General features: G+C 41.6%; 1 protein-coding gene across 3 annotated transcripts in view; it reads left to right on the forward strand.

Annotated features, from left to right (window-relative positions):
* The first annotated feature begins 615 nt into the window (after positions 1 to 615).
* The window catches only part of kcnd3 (potassium voltage-gated channel, Shal-related subfamily, member 3), a 98,301-nt gene continuing 86,728 nt past the window's right edge, over positions 616 to 12,188 (forward strand). For all 3 annotated transcript variants that reach the window (XM_044351820.1, XM_044351821.1, XM_044351822.1), the window contains exons 1-3: positions 616 to 749; positions 858 to 945; positions 1,902 to 3,081. In XM_044351820.1, coding sequence (XP_044207755.1) covers positions 1,979 to 3,081 — 1,103 coding nt within the window. In that variant the 5' untranslated portion in view covers positions 616 to 749; positions 858 to 945; positions 1,902 to 1,978. The remainder of the gene's footprint in view (positions 750 to 857; positions 946 to 1,901; positions 3,082 to 12,188) is intronic.

The raw sequence follows: 12,188 nt of genomic DNA on the forward strand, positions 1-12,188 counted from the left end.
GTTCTCTCTCTACTTAGGTCTGTTCAGGTCGAATTTAAATCTGATCTAATTATCCTCTGTCTGTTCTGATGTTTTATGAGAGTGAATTTATGCACGTTTTCACCAGTCAATTTTGGATCAGGTCAAACATTTTGGACCTGCGATAACCTCTACTCTGGCGGGTGTCCACAATTTAGGAGGGTCCATAAAAACTCCAGCTAATGTGGTTTCAGGGGCCCTTGAATTGTTATATACGCCCCTGCTGGGATATAGCAATTGCCTTGATAGGTGGAAATTACAGTATATTGGTTGCACAGAAGCGCACTTACTGTTTGAATGGTTGGATAGCAAGCTCCTCTATTTCAGCCCAGGAAACCATTTTGTCAATGAATTTTGAGTGATGACAGAGGGATATTTCAGGGGTTTTTTTTCTCATCAGTGAGTGATCCAGACTCTGCGCATCGTTTTGCATCCTGATCGAGGTGTCCCATAAATGCAGTTTTTGGTCCACAAACCGCCCTGCGCAGAGAGAGAGAGAGAGAGAGAGAGAGAGAGAGAGAGAGAGAGAGAGAGAGAGAGAGAGAGAGAGAGAGAGAGAGAGAGAGAGAGAGAGAGAGAGAGAGAGAGAGAGCTGCTCCTCCTCCTCCTCCTCCTCCTCCTCCTCTGTCTCTTCCCACCACTCATCCCGAAAAGCCAAGGTACGACGGTCTTGTCGGCTCCTCTCATCATTTCTCTCCTCGCATAATGGAAACTGAATTACAGCAGCTGTGGTACGTTCGTCTCCGGTACTTTTCCGCTCTCACCTCAGCAGCAGCGTTTATCTGATGTGGCTCATCTCTTCGCTAAATAACTTCTTTCCCGGTATTTTTTTTTTCCAGACACGCTTTCATAAATATCCAAACCTACGACGACTTGTAACTCAACTGCTTTGGAACAAGGTTTCTTTGGATGGAGAATTTTAAATCGGTGAGTTGTTAATTGAAGACTATATTGTAGATGAAACTGTCAGCACACAGTTTGTGTTGTTTAGTTATCAACCTGTTCAGTAGATTGTAACGCGTTTGCTTGTACCGTGTTGAGGGTTAGTAGCCAATTTGCCATCTGTTATTGTCAAAAATACTTGTTGAGAATCGTGTATCTAAACCAGATTCGTTAAATGAATCGGGACAATCATAGTTTCATCAATCTTGATTAGAAAAAAAAAAGATGCATCAGCTGAGAAACTCAACAGGTTTTGACGAATCGCTTGCTTGTATCTCTTAAGAAGAATCTCTTAATAAATATTTCCTGTTTGTAACAGAGTCTTAAACACACACACAAAACTAACAATGTACAATATTTTATGATGCAGTTGCTTGCTTGCCTTCAGTTTCTAAACTAGGCTATAAGATGCAGTCAACTGCGGTCCTGAGAAGGCTGCTTCTCTACTGTAACCCAATAGAGGGGATCTGAGAAATATAACCTTAAAGTAATTACGGGGAAGATGATGCTTATTGGAAATTGCAATATGTTCCTCTAATCTCATGAAAGCTTTCTATGTCAAACAGAAATATATTTTATATTGTGCACTGTAAATGTTTCTCAGCCTAAGTGTGATGTTAAATGTATTTCCATAAAAAGATACTTTTTCTTCTCTCAGCTAGACCGCCTCATTAGACTATGGGTTGCTTTGTTTGTTTTTATCTCAATTGTTACATCCATTCCCTTTTCTCACTGGTTCACTTTTTCCACTAGATCGGTTTCTTTAACACCACTTTTCCATCTCTCTCTCTCACATCTTCATCGCAACACTCATGTATCTCAAATTGTCTTCCATTTTTTCTGTTTTCTCATTGCCTCCTCTCACTCTCTCCCCCGTCACGATCTCAACAGCGCTCCCCTCCTTCTTACCCTCACAGACTCCTTCCCTCTCTTCCTTTTAGATGGTGAATGAGCTGAAGTCAAGCTGGTTGTGAAGGTGCTGGACTTGTTCCCCCCTACGCCCCAGGCCGGACACAGCATGGCAGCGGGAGTAGCGGCATGGCTTCCCTTTGCCCGGGCGGCAGCGATTGGCTGGATGCCCGTGGCCAATTTGCCCATGCCAGTGGCGCCCACTGAGAAGAACAAGCGGCAGGATGAGCTAATCATTCTCAATGTCAGTGGACGGCGCTTCCAGACCTGGAGGAACACGTTGGACCGCTATCCAGACACCCTGCTGGGCAGCTCGGAGAAGGAGTTCTTCTACAATGAAGAGACCAAAGAGTACTTCTTTGACCGGGACCCTGACGTGTTCCGCAGCGTGCTCAATTTCTACCGCACAGGCAAGCTCCACTACCCGCGCTACGAGTGTATCTCCTCCTATGATGAGGAGCTGGCTTTCTTTGGCATCGTCCCAGAGATCATCGGTGACTGCTGCTACGAAGAGTACAAGGACAGGAAGAGGGAGAATGCAGAGCGTCTGATGGATGACCAAGAGGACAACAAGGACGCTAAGCTGCCCAACATGACCTTCCGGGAGACCATGTGGCGGGCTTTTGAGAACCCCCACACTTCAACCATGGCCCTTGTCTTCTACTACGTCACTGGCTTCTTCATAGCTGTCTCTGTCATCACCAATGTGGTGGAGACGGTGCCCTGCGGCTCTGTGCCCAACCAGAAGGAAGTGCCATGTGGTGAACGCTACACCGTGGCCTTCTTCTGCATGGACACGGCCTGCGTCATGATCTTCACCGTGGAGTACCTGATGCGCTTATTTGCTGCGCCCAGCCGCTACCGCTTCATGAGGTCCGTTATGAGCATCATCGATGTGGTGGCCATCTTGCCCTACTACATCGGCCTGGTGATGACTGACAACGAGGACGTGAGTGGCGCTTTTGTGACACTCCGTGTTTTCCGTGTGTTCCGTATCTTTAAGTTCTCCCGGCACTCGCAGGGCCTGCGCATCCTGGGCTACACGCTGAAGAGCTGTGCCTCGGAGCTGGGCTTCCTGCTCTTCTCCCTCACTATGGCCATAATTATCTTTGCTACCGTCATGTTCTACGCAGAGAAGGGGTCAAGCTCCAGCAAATTCACCAGCATCCCAGCCTCCTTCTGGTACACCATCGTTACTATGACAACACTCGGGTAAGAGTAGACACTTCTTTTAGCTGGATGCGAGTGCTGCGTGTGTGTGTGTGTGTGTGTGTGTGTGTGTGTGTGTGTGTGTGTGTGTGTGTGTGTGTGTGTGTTTGTGCAAGTGCCTGTCTGTGTGAATGGGTATGTGTATTTACTTTGTGAGTAAATGTTTGATTATGATTCGACTTGAAATGTGTGTCTGGCTCCGTGGCCGAAAAACCTACAACTGCTTCCATAGTCAGTGCCACCCTTTCCAAGATATACAGTTCTTTGCAAACTTTACGCATGATGATAAGAGACTACAGAGAAATGTCAGTTTTCAGTAGACTGTGTCCATCGTGTTTGTACAGCTGACAGTATTCTTCTGAGGGAAAAGCAGCCATCAAGATGTTCTCTTCTCTCACAGAAATGGCTGTGGCACTGCCTGCCCTTTATATACCACCGATAAGACGAAGAGACAGAGAAAGACATAGATTACAGAAGTAGAGAATGTGGGAAAGTTGAAAGCAATGTAGTGAAACCAAAACATTGGATAGGGAATAGAAATTATATCATTACTTTCCTCTCTAACCTGCGCTATGGTTAGCAGCCATGCGCTTTCAGAATGAACTGAAACAGTGACTTCGCATTCTGAGAGCCCTCCTCCTCCTCCCTCAGTCCCTCTTTATGAGTTACACTACATTTGCCGGCCTTGAAAATTAAGTGCCTCTTGCTACAAAGGCTCTGATGCTGCATATCAAAATGCTCTACAAATGAGTGGTTCAGTTATTTGCATTCGGGTAACAGGCATAGATAATTACTGCTTTTAACATACACTTTTTAATGGCATACATGTTTCCATTATTCATTGAATGCCCAATTAACCTGCAGCCCACGGCTGCTGTTATTGTTTTCTTTACAAACTCATGAATTGACTTTGATTGAGTTTTACAAGATGTACATATAGGGCATTTGGATGTATGTGTGAGTTATGTCTTCCAGCCTGTTTTTCTTCATTTTTATGTCATCATATATTTCCACCAGTCATTTTATGGAAGTGAGGGGAACCACACATATATCATTAATTTTACACTGCGTGCATGCACACACACAGAGACTCACAGTTCTGTGATGCGGCACTATTAGGCCTAATGGTAATGTGTTTTATGAGCGTCCCCTGTTGTGGATGTGTGAGTCAGACTGAGAGGCTGACAAATTGCAGCATCCTGCTAAATGTCAGAGTCATGGAGGCCATAAATGGCTCTGAGCTCATTGCTGTGACACACTTGGCACCCTGTCATTGTGCCCTGCCATTCACAACCTGCCCGGAAAATCTGGTGTTGAGCAGATGTTTGATTCTGGATCGGTTGTTTGGTATTTGGACAGAGAAATTGCCCCTTAATTGTAGAAAATTGCATGAAATTCTTTGCTATATTGACTGTTAATTTTGTAAAACACACAGCAGCTTGCTTTGGTGTCCATGTTGGCCCGATTTCTCACACGCAGTACATATTTTCCCACTGGAGTGAGACCTGAGACACTAAACTGGTCTCCTGTTGCTTTTACAGTAGCATTGTGGAAGAGAAGAGTGTGTGTGTGTGTGTGTGTGTGTGTGTGTGTGTGTGTGTGTGTGTGTGTGTGTGTGTGTGTGTGTGTGTGTGTGTGTGTGTGTGTGTGTGTGTGTGTGTGTGTGTGTGTGTGTGTGCGCGCGCGTGTGTGTGTTAAGAGGGGAGTAGTTGTTGAGCTTGGCCTCATCAATAAAGTAGGGGCCAGAAGTGGGTGTCAGAGTGACTAATGATGTGGCCCACTGCATCTGCTGACTAATGTAAACCTGCCTGACATTCTGGTCTCTCCTCTTGGTTTACGTCATAAACACACATATACTAACCCTGTATGTGTGTGTATAACATTTCTGTGTATAATATTTGTGTAACGTTTGCCTGCATGTTATAAGGCAAGGCAGTTTTATTTATAAAGCACATTTCATACACAGAGGTAGATTCAAGGTGCTGGACCTTGCATGTTGGTTTTCGGGGGTCAATCAATGAATGTGATTTCTGATTCACGAGCAAGTTCTGCGACTCTTTCCACCACCAACTTGCATTGTAATCTGTGGAAAAGCATCCCGACTAGCTGTGCAGCAGTTAATACTCAACTGACTATCTAAATAAGATAAAAGCTAGTTCCCACAGACAATGTTTTCCTTGACTTGTCTTCCTGTCTAGGTGCCTGAGGGCTTAGTTTTGTGCTGTAGAGTGTGTGTTCAGCTTTGTTCTCCTCCTGCAGATACTAGTATCATCTGCACTCTAATGTTTAAAGGGGACCTATTATGCTCATTTTCATCTCTATATTTTTATTCTGGGACTCACTGTAGTTGTAGTTTTGCATGATTCACACAATGAAACTCCTTGTTTATCTTATACTGGCCCTATATGCAGCCCCTCAGTTCAGCCTCTCTCTCTAACAGGCAGTCTTAGCCCCTGTCTCTTTAAGGCCCCCCTCCCAATGAGCCCACTCTGTTCTGACGTACATTTACCACATTATTTGACACCTTGGCCACGTTTAATATGAACATTGTAGCAGCATATATATGACTGAAAATAAGGAAAAGCATAATAGGTCCCCTTTAAGTTACTGCTAACTTGTATGCTTTTGCCCCAGTGTTTGTGCTGCACACTAGTGTTCATTAGTAAAATAGAAACATGGCAACAAGGATGCCCTACCTTTGCCACATGCGTGCTGCCTTCCCACTGTGGCTTTTTGAGTGTGTTTATCTGACTATAATCCGGCCTCAATCAGAATCCATAATCCCCTTCAACAATGGGCAATGAAATACCAGGTGAATAGCTTTTTGAAGTGTGGCTCTCTTCTGTCCCACTGGAAATGGAAATTGCTCTTAATGACAACAGTATGTCAGAAGAGAAGGCAAATGGAGACTGGGCTGACAGGAGAGGGAGCAATAGAGGGGATAGACAAAAAGTCTGTTTATTGCATCTGACTTTTAATATAGTTTTTTATATATATCAAAACCAGATTGGAGCAAGATGAAATTGCAGGGGACGTATTTTGGTATAAAATCCTCAAAAGCAGACCCTGTTGGCTATATTGTTCCTTTTGACCAACCGGACAAAATAAGGTTTAAGCAACCAACCAAGCGAGATAGCAAGCCATCAACCAACACAGCCATCCTTGCCTGTGTTCACTCAATAGCTAAAAAGCTTAGCTGAAATCCTGCAAATGAAGGGCAGGCAGGCACACAGTGGTGAGGCTTTAGCTAAATCAGAGACATTTAGGCAATAGGACCTGTGAGGGATTTTATTCCCTAAGTTGTTAAACAAATTGATTTTGACCTTTTTGAATGACAATAACTTTGAGCATTTGTCATATTTGATTGAACCTGTTTTATAAAGAGTTGTCTGACTGGGGAGGAGGCAGAACGGTTTATAGCAACTGCTAAACCTCAGCTTTTCATTACGGGTCCATCAAGACTTCATGTACTGTAGTTCACATCTTCATTTGCATTGTGAAAGAGAAAACTAGGCTTAATTATCTCAGTGTGATCCAAGTGCAGCAGTTAAGTTTGTAATGATCTCTAACAAGACTTTTCATCTTTGTATTTATTATCTTTTATCATCATAATCTGTTTAGAGAATATTTTTCATATTGGATAATGTTCAGCCATGAGACCAGGTGCTTTAATTGCTTCAACTACATTTTAATCATAGTAAGTCTAAAATGTTATCACAATTGAATGTCTAAATACAGTGGCAAACGTTCAGTACACTAATATCCTCTTTGAAAATCCAGATAAAGGCTATTTAAAAGTATTCAAGAGCCGTGTACTGTATGTACATATTATATATTTTGGCCTCTAGCAATGAGTCACAGTCAGTCGAATGTTGAAATGAAAATCACTTGAAATAACAAATGAAATTACATCAGTTTTTTTTCCTCAATGACATTATGCTCATTAAAATGCTAATTCACTACCTGTATCTTATTTTCACTGACTGCACCACTTGAGAAACTTCTCTATATATAATTCTCTATATAGATTTGACCAAGTATTAACTAATTAATAGAAGGAAATAAATTGCCCATTTCTGCCCACTTCTTCTTAGAATGCCTTGTTGCAGATTTTCGAACAGAATCCTATCTAATGACGGAGGACATGCGCAAGTCTGCCATAAACATACCACTACTGTCAGATTTGGCTAAAAAAAAAAAAGTGTTGTAGCAGCCACCACCCATCAGCACTGACAGTCTGCTGCCATCAGTCGGCTGGGGAGACTGTTTCCAGACCTGTGAATCAACACCCACATCTCAGACATGTTCAGCGATTCATACAAAACTGCTGGTGTTGGTGTTGTCCCCATTGATGAGTTTTACCACTGGTTGGAGAAACAGTTGATTAATCAGAGCTTTGTATGCAGGATTAAGAATTATCTTGCAAGCTACTGTATGTTTACCAACTAGCCCCGTGGATAGTCCCTACGTCACCATCCTTCTAGAATCACGTATTTCACGACATGCAGGTGACTTTAGCTTGCACCACTTTCTGGTTTGACTTTTGATTGTCTTACAAAACATTCCTTTCATTGCTGCTAGCAACCGAAACTACCGGTTCTGTATCGACTGAAAATTAGGGATGTCCCAATCAAGTTGTTTGATCTGACTGAGTTCTTTAATAACGTGTATCATCCGATACTGAGTCCAGTCTGATACTTTTCAGTGAATCTTATTAGTGAATTTCCTAAACTCAGGACATAAAAAGAGTGTGAAATGAGGGGCTGTGTTGCACATAGTTGAATACACTTTATGTCTGTTACTGCACTATAATTGTATGTGTTTTTTTCATGTGGCAGCCTTTATGTCCAAGACAAATTTCCCTAGGGACAAAACAACTAATCTTGAATCTCTTGAATCTTGAACTTTAATTCACCTAAAAGACACAGCTGCCCAGTGCACACTCTACACACATACTCTCACACTAGCTACAACCTGAGGACAAGATAATATAGAACTTAATTCATTATGAAATATTATACTTGGTATACATTGTAAAAAAAAAAAAATCCACACATGTTATTTTATAAATAGCAGCAGAAGATATTGCTGATTAAATATGTATCTAGCACATTCAAGTAACAAAATGTAGCCTAAATTGAGCATCTCTTACTTTTCACAAGCTTTTAATCCAAATACTGAAGGTCCTCATTCAAAAATAATAGCTTGATGAGCTTAAATTAATGATATGACATTAAAGTATGGTTAATTGGGTGAAAGTGACTCCCAAAATTAACCTGATGCCATGGTTTTTTGTTGTCAAAGTTTATAAGTGCCCTCATCTGTTCGCTTTATATTTGTAGTTGTGTATTTCATAGTAGATTAGGTTATGACACGACATGAAGGGCACTGCCTTAGACTAACATGATTTCCTGCAGCCTTCCTTTACAAGATGTGCACTGATATGTATCTGTGCACTGATATGTATGATATGTACTATATGCCTAGCTATTTTACCAAGACATATGGTACATCAGCTATATACCTGTGTATGAGCACCAATACACCTCAGCCCAAACTGAGAGTCACATACTTTTGTCACATAAAATCCCAGAAGTCAGTGTTCTCAGTGAATATTGTTGAAAAATATAACCTGACTGTAAGCGTTTTCTAGACCAGTATTGTATATTTGAAAAGCTTTTGCTTTTTTAAATGCAGAAAACATTGAAGATTTACATAATATTCATAGTATAATGATGGTGAAATGGCTGTTTGTCTGCCAATTTTCACACAAAGCTAGTCCTTTTCAGAGCATCGTTGCCTCTAATGTGTCTAAGACTGTATATAATTTGCAGTCTATAAATGTTTTATACAGTGAACGGTGTATATTTGTTTGAGCAATAAAAACCAACTAGTGCATTCTCTGTGCATCTTGTCATCTTTGTGGGCTCATTAGGCCATTCCAATTGATGAAGTATTGATGAGAGCTGGAGTGTTTCCGTTGTATTGTAGTCATTAGCATAGCCATGCCTGAGTATGATTAATATCCTTATTAAAGACCAGCTTCTTTTGATCACTGCTCCCTCAAGATCAATGCTCTGCTCTCTGTCTCCCAGACAACCACACAAGACCTCTCAAGTACAGTGTTGTTGTGTGCTGTGCAGGGGTCTTATGCAGCATTCAGTCTTATGTACAGCATATGTACAGTATGTGGGGGATTTGCATGTGCCCGCTTGTGTTCACTTGTGCCCGTAAATGTGTGAGTGGCCGTCTTTCTGTGTGTGTGTGTGTGTGTGTGTTGTTAAAGTGTGCATGCATTTCCACCGCCTTTCACAACTCATTGTCGCCCAGCTCTGATTTATAGAGCATTTATTTGAGAAGCAACAGCTTGTGAAAAACGATGATCAATGCAGATGAGTGAGTATTGATTTGGGCAGTAGAGAGAAATGTGGCGGCCATTGTTAGTGCTACTAATTAGAATGGGGGTGATGAGAGTATGACTGAAAGATAGCACCTAAATGTGATGTCACTGACCCGTTATCTTGGATTTATGAGAGCAGTTAAGGAAGTAATTTGTCCATGGTGATTTAGGTCTAGGTCCGTTCTTAAAGGACCATTTCTCCAATTTTCAACCTTATCTCTAGCTATCAGAATTAGGGATATAATGTGAAAAACAATGTTGTCTGAGTCGTTTGACATGTACAATGATGTAGTTGGGGGCAAGGAAGAACTACAGGCCATTTCAGCTTGGATTTCCACTCTCCGCCTCAGGGTAGCCAGGGGCGTGCTCTAGATGCTGCTCAAAAACGAAACTTTCTTATTCCCTTCACTTATATTGCAAACTAGCTACGTTTCCAACAGCGAAAGAGCCATCCCAAAATATGAGTGCACAGGATGTTATGGATGAGCCGTATTTATTCAAGTCAGAGTATACAGCCGAAAAAATGCAGCGGAGAGAGCTGTGGCTGCATCAGCCGTGCAAGAGGATATGGCTGGCGGGGACCGTCCAGAACCTGAGCTGCCGAGAGGATTTGGGGGTTGGGCATTAGAAGCTTGTGCTCAATGCATCCTGGTTCCTGTAGGCACTGCCGGCACGGCTCTGTAAGCAGGGAAAACTCAGCTTTAACTGTCAATATAGCACGCACTGAGGAATTTATTGCTTCAATTGATTACATTTACCATCAACACTGATTGAACATCCACATAAAACCGATGAAATTTCACTGTAACCTTTACTTAGTTAAGATCAGGATCAGTGGTTAGCGGACCTGCTCTCATGTCAATTAAGAGTTGGTTGAGTTTGTATAATGACTGAAGATAATGAGTGCATGACACGCATACGCTGAAGGGGTTTAGAGTGTGGGGGATTTAAGACTCTGATATGGCTACTGTGCATACAACATGTAAGAAATATTGGAAGAGAGCGCTCAGCTCTCTGGTTATTTTGAAATCATGTACTGAAAGTATGTTGAAATGCAAATAATCTACTTTGCGTGTACAGTCTCCAGTGAATACTGTACACTAGACCATATCAAATTATTTTTTCCCTTCAATATCCTTAACGACTTCATTAAATCAAGTTTAATTATTCATTAAAATAGTAAACGTTATTATGGATTGATTTATTCATGGGGTTGATATATGGAGATATTCCAGGAAACATTTACATTTGCAGGATTGGCAGGTGCTCTTATCCAGAGCAACTTACAAAACTAACCATCAACACCATTTGCACCTGGCATTAATCTGTGATCTGTATCTGGATATTGTATCTGGATAAGGAAAAACACAAATTAATGGCAGGTGTAAAAGCACACAGAACACATTGTGATTGGAATACAATCGGATTGGTTGGACATCGTGAAAGTGGTCTGGCTCGAATTATCATCAGATGTAAATGCAATCTGTACAGTACAGTGTTACCACAAAAATATCTGCCGAACAAGTTGGAAGGTCACCTAACTCTGCCTTTTACTGCTAACTTACTGCTACACAATCACTGCTATTAGTAAGTTAGTAAGTCTTCCCTGGGAAAAAGTGATTTTTATAAATCAGTGATGCCCGTCAGTGGCCTTTTTTTCACTCATCAGGCCAGTTGCTCCCTTCTGTCTACTACGGTCTGCAGTTGAACGATGTCTGGTAACACCATCACTGCCTGGTACGAAATCACGATCCAGACTCTTTTCGTTTGTGGTTCTATGATGGTGTAATGTGCTACCCAGCTCCGCATGGTTTGCTGACTCCCTCGGTGCATTCAAGAAACGCCTGAAAACTCAGCTCCTCCATGAACAACTTGAGCCCCTTTAGCACTTTGTTGATTGTTGCACTACTTTTTTTTTGTTTTTGGTATTTCTTATGCGCTCAACTTGACTTCCAGTTGTTTTTTACTTTAGTTAAAAATGAAAAAAAAAAAACAACTAAAAAACAACTAAAAAAACTTTTGTCTAGTACTGTTTGTCATTGCACTTATACCTAGTCACCTACTTGAGAATTTGTACCACGGCTCTTTTGAATCACTGTCCTCTAATGCTTGATTGTCTTGCCTCACTTGTAAGTCGCTTTAGATAGAAGCGTCTGCCAAATGACAAAATGGAAATGTAATACCTGGCATGAATGCAAAGGCACAGAAATCAGTTGTCATTATGGAAATACACAGATTTCACATTAATACTGTAGTCACATAATTAGACATATAAAAAAACGGGTGAAAATGGGGCCCTGGACACCCCGAGCAACACATCAGCCCAGATACACTGTATATCAGACAAGCAGTTTTAGGACAGAGGTCAGTGTTCTTTACCCAGAAAATATTTCATTATGTATCATCTACTCTGGAGCCTATGTAAAAATAGGATGCAGTAGTCTTAATGGACAGACAGTTATGGGTCAAAGATTTCACTTCCTGACAATATTCTCTGGAGGCTGCATCTGTGGTCTCTATGCTTGCACAGTGTATTTTTTACCTTTTGTCTTTTTCTTCTTTTGAAATAGCCAATAAAAGTACCATAGGCGTTTGGCAGGAACCCAGCTAAGCCTGCAAACTTAAAATAATGGTTAAGAGACTAGCAAGGCATTGTAACTTCATATTAATGTGTCAGAGCTTGTCATGAATTGTGGATTAATCACTTCTC

Source organism: Thunnus albacares, chromosome 5 (assembly GCF_914725855.1).
Source record: "Thunnus albacares chromosome 5, fThuAlb1.1, whole genome shotgun sequence".
NCBI lineage: Eukaryota > Metazoa > Chordata > Actinopteri > Scombriformes > Scombridae > Thunnus > Thunnus albacares.